This window comes from Oncorhynchus masou, chromosome 15, assembly GCF_036934945.1.
Source record: "Oncorhynchus masou masou isolate Uvic2021 chromosome 15, UVic_Omas_1.1, whole genome shotgun sequence".
Taxonomy (NCBI): Eukaryota; Metazoa; Chordata; class Actinopteri; order Salmoniformes; family Salmonidae; genus Oncorhynchus; species Oncorhynchus masou.
The window spans coordinates 45,112,922-45,131,886 of NC_088226.1; the positions used below are offsets into that span (position 1 = coordinate 45,112,922).

Sequence of the window (18,965 nt, forward strand, 5' to 3'; positions counted from 1 at the left end):
CATCTCCAAAGTCTCCAACGAGTTCAGTAGTAGCCTACACTCAGTTCTACTCCGCAGTTGTAGTTATCACTACATAATGAATGAGCTCAGTGCTTCTAATCTAATGCCAACTATAAAATAGAAATGTTAAACAAATCCATGAAAAATTTGACATTTTAACATTTATTTGGCAATATGGCATTATGTTGAAAAGTTTGCAATCACACAAAAATATTCCAGTAGAAGACTGACATTCTGTGACAAAGTTCAAGACATCAGTGTGATGAAGGGGGCTTTAGATTTTGAGTAGTGTCATACAAGTTAACATGTATTTGGCCCACAACCTCACAATTTTGAAGAGTTTATGATGTACAGGCGATGTGCATTATAACAAAGGAAAATCACAGAAGAAATCAGTAACATTGTGATCTCTGTGCAAATAAGATCTCACTCACTCACTCACACACACACATTTACATAGGAGTCATTTAGCAGATGCTTTAATCCAGAGCAATTTACAGGAGCAATTAGGGTTAAGTGCCTTGCTCAAGGGCACAACGGCAGATTTTCACCTAGTCGGCTAGGCTTTTAAGCCTGCTACACACAACTTTTTACAACTGTTAATTCATTCCCATCCATACCAGTACTGCAGACAATTTCAAGTGCCATTTATTCAATTTCAATTAATGTACTTCGTATTGGCCACACAGCAATGACGGATTGGTTTCAGTAAATAGTGTTTCTTGTGTGTGTGGCACTATGAAGCAATTGAGAGCATGTGTAAAGTTATAATGCGTATGATTGTAATTAATGGGACTGGGCAATGCTTGAGAAGTACTCTAACATGTCTCCAATGGTAAACTCCATGGTGATACCAGACCCAGGGTAGCAACGGCCAATCAAGCCTTCAAAGTGTTTGTATTGACGGATGAACTCATCCTGCATGGAGTGCCACACCACCTATTGGAGAAATTGAAAAGTACACAACAATAAAAAAAACAAGACCAGGATCAACCACTGAAACTACCAGCTGTTAAGTGAAACTAGTGAAACTACCAGCTGTTAAGATAACATATCTACAGATCTATAATAGATCAATAAAATAAATTATCATTATAATAATCTATAATAGACACACTGCAAACTTCTAGGTTCTCTATCACTAACCTGTAACAGGCTCTCCTCCTCACACAAGTGCTTATCCACCTTCTTGTACAGGTTGTCCAGGCCCTTCTTCACCTCCTTGCCGGGGTACTCCTTGATAACTTTACGCAGCTCCTGTTTATTGAAAGCCAACTGGTAGCTGACCTCCTCCTCACGCACCCCCTGGGCCACACGCGCCTCCACTCCCTCAAAGAAGTGCTGCAAAGCATAGAGGCGTACTTGATCAACTTTGTGCATTTTTAAATTCTGTACATTCAAGTATGCATGCCATGTAATATGTGAAATCACATAATGTGCTATATGTGAAATCACAATGCGTTACAGTTATCATATAACATGTATGTTACATATAAACATGAATCAAATTTACATTAGCTTTGTCAAGTGTAAACCCCCTCTCTCACATTGAGTTTCTCCAGTGGCTGGCCCAGGGAGTTGATGACGTAGGACTGCAGATGGTCTGTGTACTTGTGTTTGGCCTCTCGCCTCTCTGTCTCAAGGCAGGAGATCTTCAGGCGGGACTGTGTGGAGAAGATGTGGTGGAAGTTCTCCATCATCACCACGTCCCGGGGAGTCTTCTGACTCTCATTCGCCACTTTCTCCACTGGATACACCCCCAGCAAGACAAACACCAATCAGAGCACAGACTATCAGCCAACCACATTATTCAACATACACACAAAACATTCACCAATCATAGTATTCAATCTTCCTAACAACACAGGGCAAGTATTAGACCTACCATTCATAAAGACGGCTCTGATAAGCTTGACATATGCCTTGTCCAGGTCCCCTCTGCGCTCTGCATTACGGAAGATGGTTTCAGCCAGCTCAGCAAACTCCTCGAACCCAGTGACAAAGGGCAAGATGCCCACCTTGCTCTTCTTAGAGATCTTCACCTCCTCCATCTGTCTGATCTGACCAGACTGAGAGAAACATGAACAGCTTCACACACACATACAACAGTCTGTAGCAGTACTAGAAACACAGATCAACAGACTCAACTGTTAACCTGAACTCTACTCACAATGCACTTGTCAAAGTTTCTCTTGACGGTGACCAGCACATTGCCGAGGGTGGTGCTGAGGTAGGAAGCGGGGTCCACATTCTGGGCTGTCCACACGTGGTGACTCATCTTCACCAGCATGTACAGGGAGTGGAAGCTGTCGATCTTGTCTCCCAGGGCGATGAGGCTGTTGAGTTCCGTCTCAATGCTCTGGAAGATCTTGTTCATCATCAATCGCACCATGTCCTTCCTGAGGAGGACCAGACGGGTGATAAGACACAGAACGAAAGATAATAATATGCTAAAAGTGAAGAGGAGGATAGAAGTGGACCATGAAAGATGGTATTTGGACTTGTCATATTTGTCGCATGTTTAGTGCCCCAAGTACAGTGGTTACCAACCGGTCGATTGTGATCCTCAAGGCATTCCTAGTCGATCACCAAACATTTCTATAGAAAAGCCAACAATAAAGGCTTGCGCTCCTTTTTCAATTTATTTTTTCACTGCTGGCGGGAGGTGCACATGATTCAGAAGCCATGTGCACCGGGTAGGCAAAATGCCCCAATTTTGAACCTTTTCAATTGTCTGAAAATACAAAACTCTGGGAGCTCTGTGGCTAAATCAAGTGTGCCTACTGCGCTGGCCAATCGGATAGCTCACAGCCTACAGCTTCCAGCAAAGTGTGATACTAGCCTAAATTAGATTTCGTAACATTTTAAAAGCCATGACTAGAGAGAGACTGAAGAATACAGCAAAGTGCTGCTGTTTTTAAGGGTGAGTTCATGTTTACGTTTTTATTCAGCATTGACAACACTTTTTATTCAACACTATTACAAAACAAAAAACATGCTTCTCCATACTACCACTTGCGCTGCAATGAATTAGTAGCCAGGTGTATCGACAGCCCTGTATTTGTATTATTTTGTGCATGAGGCTAATGCGGTGAGATTCGAGTTTTGCCATCCAGGTGGAAGACTGTGTCCCCTCTGGTCAGTCTCACTGGAGGAAAGGATTGAGAGAGCAGGGACCGTGAGAGGCAAACCCTCTGCTGCACTCTCCCTCCGCTAAGACTAATAATGTGTCCAAAACAACTGTGAACTAGGACATCTCCGACTCGTTTTGAAAGGTCATCCAACTCGGAATTCCAAGTAGGAAACTCGCGCATCTTTCTAGAGTTCCGATCTGAAGATCACTGACATGAGTTCCCAGTTGTCTTGAAAGAACCATGACCATCAGATGCAGGTACCACCAGTCCAGTAAAATAAAAAAGTGAATTATTTGCAAATTATTTTAATTTATACTCAGCTGTGCCTCACAAGTGCTACACCAACTGATCTATTTTGTTATCAAAGCTTGAGTTTTGAAATATAATATGGTTTGAGAATAAAAAATATTGTAAGGCCAGGCATATAGCCAATATGCTGCGATAATGTATTTGGCCTACAGCACAAACCTCATTCCTACATAACTGTTATAATTAGGTTAATGTTACATTTTTTAAGTCATGTTAAAAAATAAAATCTGAGCAGTCGATCATGGCTTACTTTTTGACTGAGAAAGTGATCTTGACTCAGAGAAGGTTGGTGACCACTGCCCCAGCACTATTGATGGACATTCAGAGCATACAGTAAATGTCAGTAAGAGATGAGAGGCTAGCTACTCACTCAGTCAATGACATTGAGTGTCTGTGTTCCCCTGGAGGGGGCTGTCTGGAGGGCACCACTCCATCAGACTCCACTTCTCCCTGATAGAACAAAAAAAACTGTGGTTAATCATTTAGAAGTTACTCATAATCTCACTTGCAAACACTCAGCCAGTCAGACTAGCATGGAATTCACCTGAGCCAGGGTGGAGTGCTGCTGTAGCTTGAAGAACTTGCTGATGAAGTCTTGTTCTGCTAGACAGAGAGGCTCCAGCTCACTAAGAACCTGCTCAAAGATCTACAGAAAGAGAGACACCTACATCAATTGATCCAACATAAATAAAACGCACAAAACAAATGGGGCATCTAAAACGATAAAGAGATCTACAAAAAAACACGGGTAGTATGTGCAATATATAGACTGTAGTATGGCCCTGTCTGTGAGCATCACCTTGTCGAACTTGGTCCTGTCGGCCACATCCAGGTCTGAGGCAGACATGTTGCCCATGTCCAGCAGAGAGGAGGACTGGGAGCGCCTGCTGCTGGAGCTCTGCACTGCCAGCTTATTCAGACTGGAGGTGGAGCCCGTCAGCTTCCCAGAGCTGCCATGCAGGCCTGGGGCACCAGAGGGGAAACAGTTGAAGGCACGTTCTAACCACATGCTAAATACTAGTCTGTGGAACATTTCCCTATCTATAGCCCATGAGACCAAAGTTGCATTCACATGGACTTATTTTCAAAGCAGAGCAACTGTGCTGTTAAAAATAAAGAACTTTGTGGCATCTCAAAAAAAAGTGTGCCACAAAGCCCACGTGAATATGCATCTTTAAAACATGTTAGTTTAGCGGTAATTACACATAACATGAACAGCTGAAAACAATTGAGAGACAAGAACATATGCAACATTGAAACGTTGAAAGGCGTGCTCGGTGATAAAGACCATTAAATATCTTATTATGGATGTTGGACATTCATTATCAGAGAACCTCGTTGGATGAGTAGTAGGATCCTATGCCTACAGAATGTACATACTCATTGTTTTTAAATGTCTGATCGGTGTTAGTTTAGGTGCTCTTTAAAAAGTGGCCTGTCGAACGTTCTATGGATGGCAGATTGGGGTTACTCTAGGTGGAGGGCTGAGGGAGGGGCCCTGGCTGTGCAACAGTATCAGGGACACAGTAGTGGGGAGCAGGTGGGTAGGGGTGGGTGTGGGTGGCAGGTTACAGGGGTCTCACTGCGTGACCCGTATGGGATACTTACTTTCCGTTTCCTGTTTGAGAGCACTCTCTTTCCGTGGAAGCGTGGCTGGCGGCCAGTTAGAACGGCAGGCATCAGAGACAGAGACATGTTAGGCTCATGACATGAAGAATGGGGGCACGTTAAGGAGGTGAGAGTCAAAGGTAACAGACTGAAATGCACTGCAGAGGCTGTGGTTGGCCTTAAGAAAGCCTTTTTGAAAACAAAAGTTTTGCTCATTTTGTTTTCTAGAGAGAAAAGCTAAGACTGAAATTCAGAATTCAGGAAGCAGAGCCTTATATTCCTGCCAAATGAAAGGACCGTTTTTAGAGCATGAAATACAGTATATTTCAGTTTACTTTACTGGTAAACTTAAATGAGGGATTTCATTCCCCATGTAATGTTTAGGCTCCCCAATTAGTCTTAAAACACTAAATTAGTGAAGTCATACTCTGCAGTTAGAATGAGTAGCAGGGTTAATTTTCGGCTCTTCATACAGTAAACAGACAAATAGGGAAATAACAATGAGCAAAACACCAGCTAGCAACACCGAGCAAAACAATGACATCACACAAGGGCCTTTCCTAGGCAGTGAAAGCTATGACACAGGAAGCAGTACAGGGCAGTAAACTACATGCAGTTATGTTTGCTGTTACCATATAGTCCAGGAATACCGCAAGGGAAACCATGCAGAAAAAGCTGGTGATGTTACAGTATAGATGGACAAATATTGAACAGAATTACACACACTTACCTCAAAACCAAATTACATAAATACAGTACACACACACCATAAATACAAACCATACGCAAAAACCCAAGGGGAAAAAAACAGCACCTAATTGGCTAAACAACACCACAAACAAACCCCACAGCAACTACAAGCTCTCACAGCGAAAAGAAATTACAAACAATCACACAAACATCACACATTTAAAAACACGCCAAGGTCTTACCAAACTTATTTCCCTTCCCCTCTTTGGTTGTGCCTGCCATTTTGATCTTCGCCACCTCAAAGAAATCTTTGATTTCTCGTTCATATAATCTGGTCATGTAATCAACATAGGTCTGAAAACAGAGGGAGAAAAATCAATGAATACCTGTCTACTTGTTATGAGACACAGTAAGCGATGATGGTAGGGCTGCTGGTGATGGAGACGTTATAGTAGTGGTGGTAATGGTGATAACAATAGAATATAGCTAGGGCAAGGGCAGTAATAATGATGATGATGATGATCTTTGAGAGGAAGCCACTCACCCTGGACAGGCCGTCATACTTCTCTCTCTGGGTGTTCTTGAGCCACTCCATGAGCTTGGCGTATCTCAGCAGGTCCCTGTGCAGGGGGCTGTGTTTAGGCAGTGTCAGCTCTGCCGTGTGTTGGGAAAGAGTGGAGCTCTGGTCATGGCCCTGGATGTAGGGAACACAGGTAGTTAACACAGCTCATATAGAGAAACACCCTCTCAAACACACACACAGGCAGGGAGAGACATTTTCTTGAACCATCTTGGTCCCTTTAAGGACATCCCCTGCATTCATAGGGACAGTTTGTGTGGCCCGATGGACCACTGAGGTAGTACAAGATTAACTGTTCAGATATTCAACCTCAACATTCAAATAACCTCATTGACAAGAACATCCCGGCATTTGTAGATTTTCAAGGTTTTTTCCCTTTCTCAGTTTATGGCTGGGGGCAGTATTGAGTAGCTTGGATGAATAAGGTGTCCAGAGTAAACGGTCTGCTACTCAGGCCCAGTTGCTAACATATGCATATTACTAGTAGCTTTGGATATAAAACACTCTGAAGTTTCTAAAACTGTTTGAATGATGTCTGTGAGTATAACAGAACTCATATGGCAGGCAAAAACCTGAGAAAAAAATCCAAACAGGAAGTGGGAAATCTGAGGTTTGTAGTTTTTCAACTCATTCCCTATTGCATACAGTGTCTATGGGGTCATATTGCACTTCCTAAGGCTTCCACTAGATGTCAACAGTCTTTAGAACCTTGTTTGATGCTTCTACTGTGAAGTGGGGGCGAATGAGAAGTGAATGAGTCAGAGGTCTGCCAGAGAGGCATGAACTGACCACGCCAGTTCACGTGATAGTTAGAAATGCAATGGAACTCAAGCTACATACAAAGGAATTCTCCGGTTGGAACATTATTGAAGATTTATGTTAAAAACATCCTAAAGAGGAACATTATTGAAGATTTATGTTAAAAACATCCTAAAGATTGATTCTATACATCGTTTGACATGTTTCTACGGACTGTAATGGAATTTTTTGACATTTCGTCGGCTCCTAGTGAACGTGCGTCATGAATTTGGATTACTGGGCTAAACGCGGAAACATAAAGGAGGTATTTGGACATAAATTATGGACTTTATCGAACAAATCAAACATTTATTGTGGAACTGGGATTCCTGGAAGTGCATTCTGATGAAGATCATCAAAGTTAAGTGAATATTTAAAATGCTATTTCTGACTACACAACATGGCGGATATCTGTTTGGGTTGTTTTGGTCTCTGAGTGCTGTACTCAGATTATTGAATGGTGTGCTCTTTCGGTAAAGCTTTTTTGAAATCTGACACAACGGTTGCATTAAGAAGAAGTGTATCTATAATTTCATGCATAATAGTTGTATCTTTTATTAATGTTTATTATGAGTATTTCTGTAAATTGATGTGGCTCTCTGCAAAATCACCGGATGTTTTGGAACTACTGAACGTAACGCGCCAATGTATACTGAGATTTTTAAAATATAAATATGAACTTTATCAAACAAAACATACATGTATTGTGTAACATGAAGTCCTATGAGTGCCATCTGATGAAGATCAAAGGTTAGTGATTTATCTCTATTTCTGCTTTTTGTGACTCCTCTCTTTGGCTGGAAAAATGGCTGTGTTTCTCTGTGACTAGGTACTCACCTAACATAATCGTTTTGTTTGCTTTCATCGTAAAGCCTTTTTGAAATCGGACACTGTGGTGGGTTTAACAATAAGTGTATCTTTAAAATGGTTTAAAATACTTGTGTGTTTGAGAAATTTTAATTATGGGATTTCTGTTGTTCTGAATTTGGCGCCCTGCACTTTCACTGGCTGTTGTCATATCGATCCTGTTAGCGGGATCTCAGCCCAAAGAGGTTAATTCACTTGCTTCTAGGGCTGCTACCAAGCATGCAGACAGGCAGAAGTATTATGATATGGCACCCCAGCACAGCAAAGTCACAGCAGCACTCTGACACAGGAAGGAAGCAAAGTGCAAGGGGGGCCCAGTCAATCCTTCAATGGAGGTGGTGGAGCAAGGTCTGAGACGTTTCTGAGGCGTTCAGACCAGTTGAGATGAAAGAGAGGAGGGTTAGCTAAGAAGTCATGAGCAGCACAACTCATGCGGTCAGTAATTCATTTTGTGAAGAAATCAGGGGCGTGTAGATAAGTAGGAAAGGTCAGCGGTAAGAGGGGAAGGGTCAATGGGGTTGCTGTGAGGGTACTACTCACTGGAAGCGACATACAGGAGGACCTATAGAACTGAGGGATGGTCATTTTGAAGTGACTGAAGTGGTTGAACTGACAGGGGACAGAGAGCAGAGAGAGCAGAGTGGGGTGGTTCAGAGTGAGGCAGAGAGTGAAGTACAGGAGTACCAGAGTAGTACAGGAGGGAAACAGCATAGAGACAGGAAGAGACACGATCAGAGGAAACAGAGCTTAAACTAGGAAGTGGATGAGGAGGACAGAAAAAGCCACCTGCCAAAGGGCAGGAAACATTCAAATACTGTAACAAGAAATGTGTACAGCACTCTTGTTATGCCTCATTTCTAGTCATAAATGTTGTTCAATACGAATCTGAATATAAATCTTGAGACCATGTTTAAATTACCTAGAGGACTAGTGAAGTGTTACTGTGTTGTGTGGATTACCTGGTGGACGAACACGTTGTTGAGGTGATTGGTGAGGCGCCGGGCAAAGGTATCTCTGAGCTCAGTGAACAGGTGCTGCTGCTGTTTCACAGCCATCAGTTTCTCATGACCTGGTCTAAGTGCCACGTTCATGCACTGCAGTAGAGCCTCAGAAGCATTGATACAGGCCTCAATGCCTTTGGGCGAGGACAAGTCTCCATCCTGCAGGGCCCTGATGTGTCCCTTCGACAAGTCCATATAATTCTGAGGGACAGGTATTCATCATTTACATTTAAATTGTAGTCATTTAGCACACTTTTTCCACTCAGTCCCCCTTTCCAGCATTGGGGAACATCCTCCGTCCCCCCTGTGCGAGCGCACCATGTCTATTTGTATGGTCACAAGCACTGTTCATGACACAAACTGTTCATACGTGACACAACATGTTGCAGTTTTAAACCTAATTTTCTTGCAATTCTATAACATTTCCCATGTCTAATGTTTATTCATGTGATGATATCTGAGTGACAAACATCACAACAAAATCTATGGGCTAAAAAACCTAGCTAAAAAAACATTAGCTGACATGGGCTAATTGATCTTTTTAAACTTTCTGACAAGTTATAAATAGCTCTCTAAGGTTTGCAATGAGTAACATGACAAGACGAACTGATGCTGCACTATCCAATTTCGAAATCGCACCTTGTGCATTCTACTATTATAAGCCGGACTGACTTTTGAAAAAAAAACAAAAAAAAACATTGAACCACCGCTTTAGCAGATGCTCTAATCAACCAGGTACAGCATCAATTGGAGTTAAGTGCCTTGCTCAAGCGCAACTCAAAATATTTTTCACCCAGTATTCTTGGTAATTCGAACCAGCGACCTTTCGGTTACTGACCCAACGCTGTTAACCGCTATGCTACCTGCCCGCCCCTCATCATTCAACATCACCTCATTAAACCAAACCAACAAGTCAAAGAAAACGCGCCATATCTTGTGGTACTGCATTGTAATCGTACCAGATAGAGGCAAATCATCCATCCAAACAAACCAACAGCAACAGGAAACCTCCCCCCACATCAACCACAATGCTCACCACCAGGAACTGGATCTCGTCCAGCAGCTTGCCATTGTTGGTGTTGCTGATCTGGATGAGGCGGTTGCTCTGGGAGATCTGGTCCATCTGCTCCTTGACGCTCTGCAGCATCTCCTCATAACTGCTCAGCTTGCCCTCGATGGTGTCCACCTCCGACAGAGCCTCGTCCAGTAGCTGCATCAGGATGTTCACCTGCTTCTCAGATGCCATGATGGACTGAATGTTGGCCTGGAATTGGGGGGATTATTGGAGGTGGTCACTTTAACTACACTGTTCATCAAATCACGGTGAGCCAAACCACACTGTAATGTGCTCAACCATAAATCATAAAGGGCAGTAGTCTGCGCATGTCAGGCAACTCAAGTCTATGTTGTCCTCAAGATGACCCAAGTCTCCATGGCGCTGTCTACTTACCCCATCCAGAACCTGTAGCTCCCTGGAGAGTTTCTCAGCAAAGGCCTCTGCGTTAGAGATGGCATACTCGCACACCTCCATCATGCCTTCAATGTCTTGCTCCTCCCGTGCATTCAGCTCTTGGTAGTCATCCAGAGCATCCTCATCACCCCCGGCAACACTCTGGCTCTCACCACTGGGGACTGACTCTAAACCAAGGACGGAGAGGATGGTTTAACATTGTGCACAGCGCATACAGTACACACACATCCACACAAACAAACGTCACCCTTCCATTTCAACAAATATACAATCAAAAACACATACATTACCGGTCAAAAGTTTGAGAACACCCACTCATTCAAGGGTTTTTCTTTATTTTTACATTGTAGTATAAAAGTGAAGACATCAAAACTGCGAAAGAACACATATGGGATCATGTATTAACCAACAACAAAAAAAGTGTTAAACATATCAAAATATATTTTATATTTGAGATTCTTCAAATAGCCACCCTTTGCCTTGATGACAGCTTTGCACACTCCTGGCATTCACTCAACCAGCTTCATGAGGTAGTCACCTGGAATGCTTTTCCATTAACAGGTGTGCCTTGTTAAAGGTTAATTTGTGGAATTTCTTTCCTTCTTCATGCATTTGTCCCAATCGGTTGTGTTGTGACAAGGTATGGTGGTATACAGAAGATAGCCCTATTTGGTAACAGACCAAGTCCATATTATGGCAAGAACAGCTCAAATAAGCAAAGGGAAATGACAGTCCATCATTACGTTAAGACATGAAGGTCAGTCAATCCGGAAAAGTTCAATTTTGCAGTCGCAAAAAGCATCAAGTGCTATGATGAAACTGGCTCTCATGAGGACCGCCACAGGAATGAAAGACCCAGAGTTACCTCTGCTGCAGAGGATAAGTTCAGAGTTACCAGCCTCAGAAATTGCAGCCCAAATAAATGCTTCACAGAGTTCAAGTAACAGACACATCTCAACATCAACTGTTCAGAGGAGATTGTGTGAATCAGGTCTTCATGGTCGAAGTGCTGCAAAGAAACCACTACTAAAGGACACCAATAATAAGAAGAGACTTGCTTGTGCCAAGAAACATGATTAATGGCCATTAGACCAGTGGAAATTTGTCCTTTGGTCTGGAGTCCAAATTTTAGATTTTTGTTTTTTGTGAGACGCGGTGTGGGTGAACGGATAATCTCCGCATGTGTATTTCCCACCCTAAGCATGGAGGAGGAGGTGTGATGGTGCTTTGCTGGGGACACTGTCAGGGATTTATTTAGAAATCAAGGCACACTTAACCAGCATGGCTACCACAGCATTCTGCAGTGATACACCATCCCATCTGGTTTGGGCTTAGTGGTACTATCATTTGTATTTGAATAGGTCAATGACCCAACACACCTCCAGGCAGTGTAAGGGCTATTTGACCAAGAAAGAGAGTGATGGAGTGCTGCATCAGATGACCTGGCCTCCACAATCCCCCAACCTTAACCAAATTGAGATGGTTGGACCGCAGAATGAAGGAAAAGCAGCCAACAAGTGCTCAGCATATGTGGGAACTCCTTCAAGACTGTTGGAAAAGCATTCCAGGTGAAACTGGTTGAGAGAATGCCAAGAGTGTGCAAAGCTTTCATCAAGGCAAAGTGTGGCTATTTAAAGAATCTCAAATATAAAATATATATTTGTTTAACACTTTTTTGGTTACTACATGATTCCATATGTGTTACTTCATAGTTGTGATGTTTTCACTATTATTCTACAATATAGAAAATAGTAAAAAATACGAAAAACCCTTGAATGTGTAGGTGTTCTAAAAAAATTGACTGGTAGTGTATACACTATAGAAAATGTCTATACAAAAACAGAACAGACTAATATTCATACTGACTTGCCTAGTTAAGTAAATGTTAAAATATTTAATAAACATCTAGTAACACCCATTCAGAAGCCACTCACTCAATATCCAAATAAGGCAAACAATAGCAACAACTTTTAAAGATGTGCGAGTCTACTATGAGAATAGTGAATCAACACCATGAAATCACAATGAAGAGGAAATGGGAAAAGAAGTTAAGTGCTACCAACCTTCCGCTTTAGGAAGCTCTGGCCATTGACAGTTTAAGAGAGAAGAGTGAGAATAAAGACGTGTTAAGCCACAGAAAGCCACACCAAAGGTCAACTCACAGGTTAAATAGATTTATCTGGAAACACTTCAGGTTGAGTTCAGGAGATTGGGAACAGGCAAGAAAGAAAAGTATCACAGATGCAAGGTACAGGGATCAGCAAGGGTCACTAGAAAAACATACATGCTTTTGATCCTCCCCCATAGTTAGAGAGCTGTCATACCTTCAAGCAGCTGGGAACTGACATTCACAAACTCCACCTTCTTCCGCAGGTAACGCTGGTTCAGCTTCCAAATGCAGGAGATAAAGGAATTCTTCTCAGCTGTGCTGCTGGCCACCCATCGATACACCTTCTCAAAATGGAGGTCAAACTCTGGATTCTCCTGAATGACAAGAGCAGAAGAGATGCCATATGTGAATATCAATAAAATTAGCAAGAGGATAAAGCATATGAGGAAAGGAAGGAAAAGAAGAATACCCACATTAGGAGGAAGAGAAGGAGAGAGAGAGACACGGTTCTATGAGAAATTACATTCAGGCAGTGAGAGGAAGTTGAGAAAAATGACTCTTTCCCTGACCTTGCTGGCATCTTTTGCATCCACTTCAGCCAGATCCCTCAGTTCCCAGGCCATCTGCCGTTTGTAGAAATCCCCTTTGTCTGACTTCTTCACTTTGACCACTCTCACCTGCACCGGCCTCTCTGTGGTGACTGAGGTAGAAGCATCAAACCGTTATAATAGTCTAATAATGGGGTAAAAGTGATATGTTGATCCATTTCTGTAAGCCTTATCAGTGAAATCACTGTTTCTAATGTTAAATCTCTGACAGTGGTTTTCAAGTCCGGAATGTTTACATCATGACACTGGTGAGATGGTGAAAATGGCTGATTCATGTTAGACTTTAAAGGCATTTATGCCACACCTGTGGCACACAGGAAGCAGTTCTTCTTCTTTTTCCCCGCCTTGCAGACGTTGACGATGCTGAGGAGACGCTCATCATTGGGCGTAAAGATGTCCCTCTGGAGGGCGTGCTTGATGGCTGTCATTGTTGTTACTGTAAATACAAATCAGGCAGACATAATGCTAGCCTGACGGCTCGCAGTAAATTCGCCTGCTACAAGAAACTAACGTCCGTGCGCGTAGCGTTTGGCCGGAGCAAGAAGTCTGGGTAGCCAGGCAAACTCAATGCAACCTTCATATAATTCCGTTTTACACACAATTTTATTCCTCACAGTGGGACACAGACTATGACAATATAATTTACAAATAAATTACAACTATAGTATAGTACCATATTATTCAAGATTTGTACCAGTCTACCTGATCATTTCCCGAACTTCCTACAGTATACATTAACATTATGGTAAGAACGTCTGCACCGTTTACATCACAGTATTGCTGGTCAATGGTGCAGTCAAAATAAGTAAACAACGGTTAGCAAGCATGATGTAGTTAGCCAAAATGGTTCTGGACGTGTCTAGCGATTGACAGCTAGCTACATGTAAACAGACAGCTAGCTAGCTGTCTTGAGAAGCAGGCCATTCTTCCTGGCTAACTGCTAAAGTTACTAGGTTAGCTAGCAAAGTTGTTAGGCTAGCTTGGTGTCTTATACAGAACATACGTACCTTAAATTGAATGTTGATAGAGAATCTAATGCACTAGGGATGTTCTACACCTAATCACTATGTATTGTCATTTAAACGTGATCTTTTTTCAGCGCTATTAAAGCAAAATAATAAGCAAACTTCTCCACCGCTATAAAACAGGCAAGAATAACTAACTACTTCCAGGTCACGTATTTTTTGGAGTCCTTCAGAATAAGAGTCCCGTTCTGTATACTTTGTAAATTAATAATGAGGGTGAAATTATGGAAAATATACACAATTATCAATATATTTATACTAGCTATCATACATAGAATAATTACAAGTATTTCTATGAAATGTTATGTGATTTTTTTTATAAAAAATGTTTTTGGTGTGTATACTTCTATCATGTATTGCACTGTACATACTTTTCTGTACAAAGGGGGTCCATTATACACAGAAGTACTTCAAGTTTCCAAATCCATAGAGTTTACACCCAGACGAGTGTCGCTGCTCATTTTGCGGCCCTTAAAGAGTGGCCATATGCATAAATCCAATCGTCTTTTCATATTGGACATACATAGTGCACCCTACACTATTTTTTGTACGTTGTGTCTCAGTAAAAATGGGGAGGTGGGGTCCATTCTACTCAGGAGCACTTCTATACTGACCACAAATATAAACACAACATGTAAAGAGTCAGTCCCAAATATCTCAGAAATATTTTACCTTAATTTAACTAGGCAAGTCAAATAAGAACAAATTCTTACTTTCAAAGACAGCCTAGGAACAGTGGGTTAACTGCCTGTTCAGGGGCAGAACAACAGATTTGTATATTGTCAGCTCAGGGGTTTGAACTTGCAACCTTCCAGCTACAAGTTACACCGCTCTCACCATTAGGCTACACATATTTCTTTAATATTTTGGGCACAAATGTATTTCTACCCTAGAAGTGAGCATTTCTTATTTGCCAAGATAATCCATCCACCTGATATGTGTGGCATGTCAAGAAGTTGATTAAACAGAATGATGATTACACATGGGACAATAAAAGGCCACACTAAAATGTGCAATTTTGTCACGTTACACAATGCCACAGATGTCTCAAATGTTGAAGGACCGTGCAATTGGCATGCTGACTGCAGGATTGTCCACCAAAGCTGTTGCCAGATAATTTAATTTTAATTCCTCTATCATAAGCCGTCTCTACCAACGTTGTTTTTTAGAATTTGGCAGTATGTCCAACCGACCTCACATACCACAGACCAAGTGTAACCACACCAGCCCATGACCTTCACATCTGACTTCTTCACCTGCGGGATCGTCTGAGACCAGCCACCCGGACAGTTGATGAAACTGTGGGTTAGCACACCAAACAATTTCTGCACAACCTGTCAGAAACCATCTCAGGGAAGCTCATTTGTGTGTTCGTTGTCCTCACCAAGGTCTTGACCTTACTGCAGTTTGGCATCATAACCGACTGATCGTCTCTATGCAAAGGAGATGTGTTGCACTGCAAGGGGCAAATGGTGGTCACATCAGATACTGACCAGTTTTCTGATCCATGCCCTACCTTTTTTAAGGTATCTGTGACCAACATATGCATATCTGTATTTCCAGTCATGTAAAATCCATAGATTTGGGCTGAATGTATTTATTTCAGTAGACTGATTTCCTTATATGAACTGTAAGTCAGTAAATTCTTTGAAATTGTTGCATGTGGCGTTTATGTGTGTTCAGTAGCTAGCTTTTCCCCAATGGTTCCGTGCTAGCTAGCAAGTTATTCTGTACAGCCGTGGCAAAAAGTTTTGAGAATAACACAAATATTAATTTTCACAAAGTCTGCTGCCTCAGTTTGTATGATGGCAATTTGCATATACTCCAGAATGTTATGAAGAGTGATCAGATGAATTGCAATTAATTGCAAAGTCCCTCTTTGCCATGCAAATTAACTGAATCCCCAAAAATCATTTCCACTGCATTTCAGCCCTGCCACAATTGGACCTGCTGACATCATGTCAGTGATTCTCTCGTTAACACAGGTGTGAGTGTTAACGAGGACAAGGCTGGAGATCACGCTGTCATGCTGATTGAGTTCGAAAAACAGACTGGAAGCTTCAAAGGGAGGGAGGTGCTTGGAATCATTGTTCTTCCTCTGTCAACCATGGTTACCTGCAAGGAAACACGTGCCGTCATCATTGCTTTGCACGAAAAGGGCTTCACAGGCAAGGATATTGCTGCCAGTAAGATTGCACTTAAATCATCCATTTATTGGATCATCAAGAACTTCAAGGAGAGCGATTCAATTGTTGTGAAGAAGGCTTCAGGGCACCCAAGAACGTCCAGCAAGCACCAGGACCGTCTCCTAAAGTTGATTCAGCTGCGGGATCGGGGCACCACCAGTACAGAGCTTGCTCGGGAATGGCAGCAGGCAGGTGTGAGTGCATCTGCACGCACAGTGAGGCGAAGACTTTTGGAGGATGGCCTGGTGTCAAGAAGGGCAGCAAAGAAGCCACTTCTCTCCAGGAAAAACATCAGGGACATACTGAGATTCTGCAAAAGGTACAGGGATTGGACTGCTGAGGACTGGGGTAAAGTAAATTTCTCTGATGAATCCCCTTTCCGATTGCTTGGGGCATCCTGAAAACAAGCTTGTCTGGAGAAGACAAGGTGAGCGCTACCATCAGTCCTGTGTCATGCCAACAGTAAAGCATCCTGAGCCAAGGGAGTGGGCTCACTCACAATTTTGCCTAAGAACACATCCTCCGAGAGCAACTTCCCCCAACCATCCGCAAACAGTTTGGTGACGAACAATGCCCTTTCCAGCATGATGGAGCACCTTGCCATAAGACAAAAGTGATAACTAAGTGGCTCAGGGAATAAAACATAGATATTTTGGGTCCATGGCCAAGAAACTCCCCAGACCTTAATCCCATTGAGAACTTGTGGTCAATCCTCAAGAGGCGGGTGGACAAACAAAAACCCACAAATTCTGACAAACTCCAAGCATTGATTATGCTAGAATGGGCTGCCATCAGTCAGGATGTGGCCGCCCAGAAGTGAATTGACAGCATGCCAAGGCGGATTGCAGAGGTCTTGAAAAAGAAGGGTCAACAGTGCAAATATTGACTCTTTGCATCAACTTCATGTAATTGTCAATAAAAGCCTTTGACACTTATGAAATCCTTCAATATTCCATAGTAACATCTGACAAAAATATCTAGGCACTGAAGCAGCAAACTTTGTGAAAATTAATATTTGTGTCATTCTCAAAACTTTTGGCCGCGACTGTATATATCAAGTACAGTCTGCTGTAGAACTCGAAGCTGTGTAAAAACACAAACTCTCATTGAAGTGAACGAGATTATGACGTAACTTTAACAAAATCAGTATCCCTTAGAGCCAAGACACAGCCTCTCCCCTACAGTTTCCTGTTTCTGGGATGGACCAGTCATGTGACCCAATGCTGCACATTGTTGCCAACTATTTTTCAAAAAAAGTAGCAGTTGGTTGCTGCTTTTTAAATGTATTATCTTTATATATTTTATTAACAAAATAAATGTTGGCTGCTGGTTTCTACATTTGTCGCGAGATGACGTCATTTTGTAATAGTGACCTAATCAAATCAAAATCAAATCAAATTTATTTATATAGATCTTTGTACATCAGCTGATATCTCAAAGTGCTGTACAGAAACCCAGCCTAAAACCCCAAACAGCAAGCAATGCAGGTGTTGAAGCACGTTGGCAAGGAAAAACTCCCTAGAAAGGCCAAGACCTAGGAAGAAACCTAGAGAGGAACCAGGCTATGAGGGGTGACCAGTCCTCTTCTGGCTGTGCCGGGTGGAGATTATAACAGAACATGGCCAAGATGTTCAAATGTTCATAAATGACCAGCATGGTCAAATAATAGGTCTGGGACAGGTAGCATGTCCGGTGAACAGGTCAGGATTCCATAGCCGCAGGCAGAACAGTTGAAACTGGAGCAGCAGCACAACCAGGTGGACTGGGGACAGCAAGGAGTCATCATGCCAGGTAGTCCTGAGGCATGGTCCTACGGCTCAGGTCCTTCGAGAGAGAGAAATAAAGAGAGAATTAGAGAGAGCATACTTAAATTCACACAGGACACCGGATAATACAGGAGAAGTACTCCAGATATAACAAACTGACCCTAGCCCCCAGACAAATAAACTACTGCAGCATAAATACTGGAGGCTGAGACAAGAGGGGTCAGGAGACACTGTGGCCCCATCCGATGATACCCCTGGACAGGGCCAAACAGGAAGGATATAACCCCGCCCACTTTGCCAAAGCACAACCCCCACAGCACTAGAGGGATATCTTCAACCACCAACTTACCATCCTGAGACAAGGCCGAGTATAGCCCACAAAGATCTCCGCCACGGCACAACCCAAGGGGGGGCGCCAACCCAGACAGGAAGATCACATCAGTGACTTAACCCACTCAAGTGACGCACCCCTCCTAGGGACGGCATGAAAGAGCACCAGTAAGCCAGTGACTCAGCCCCTGTAATAGTGTTAGACAGTAAGCCAGTGACTCAGCCCCTGTAATAGGGTTAGAGGCCGAGAATCCCAGTGGAATAATGTTAATTTGCACATTTTATGCAAGTTTATTATGTCTGTCAAGTCTCAGGAAATGAGAAATTATCCAAAGAAAAACTAAACAGAATGTTTAAAATATTTGTGTATTCTATTTTTTTATGTTTATGCTGTCCTTCAATCTCATGCAATGATAAATTATCCAACAACTAAATATAATGTCTAAAGCTAGAGGACTCCAGATATCTCCAGGAGTGATAAG

The 18,965-nt window shown here is 42.5% G+C and overlaps 1 protein-coding gene across 4 annotated transcripts; it reads right to left on the minus strand.

The window, feature by feature from the left end:
* Window positions 1–146: 146 nt before the first annotated feature.
* exoc1 (exocyst complex component 1) lies at window positions 147–14,354 on the minus strand. Of its 4 annotated transcripts, XM_064989385.1 has the most exons (19): window positions 14,184–14,354; window positions 13,481–13,612; window positions 13,138–13,268; window positions 12,783–12,942; window positions 12,522–12,539; window positions 10,438–10,625; window positions 10,024–10,251; window positions 8,946–9,188; window positions 6,286–6,435; window positions 5,984–6,095; window positions 5,052–5,096; window positions 4,243–4,406; window positions 3,988–4,089; window positions 3,814–3,893; window positions 2,171–2,399; window positions 1,886–2,069; window positions 1,548–1,747; window positions 1,147–1,341; window positions 147–939 (listed from the first exon to the last, which is right to left on the minus strand). In XM_064989385.1, the coding sequence occupies exons 2-19, from the start codon at window positions 13,602–13,604 to the stop codon at window positions 787–789; spliced, it is 2,706 nt and encodes a 901-aa protein (XP_064845457.1). In that variant the 5' UTR covers window positions 13,605–13,612; window positions 14,184–14,354; the 3' UTR covers window positions 147–786. The 4 variants fall into 4 exon arrangements, with proteins under 4 accessions (XP_064845457.1, XP_064845459.1, XP_064845460.1 ...); XM_064989387.1 differs by lacking the exon at window positions 12,522–12,539; XM_064989388.1 differs by lacking the exon at window positions 5,052–5,096.
* Between the last annotated feature and the right edge of the window lie 4,611 nt (window positions 14,355–18,965).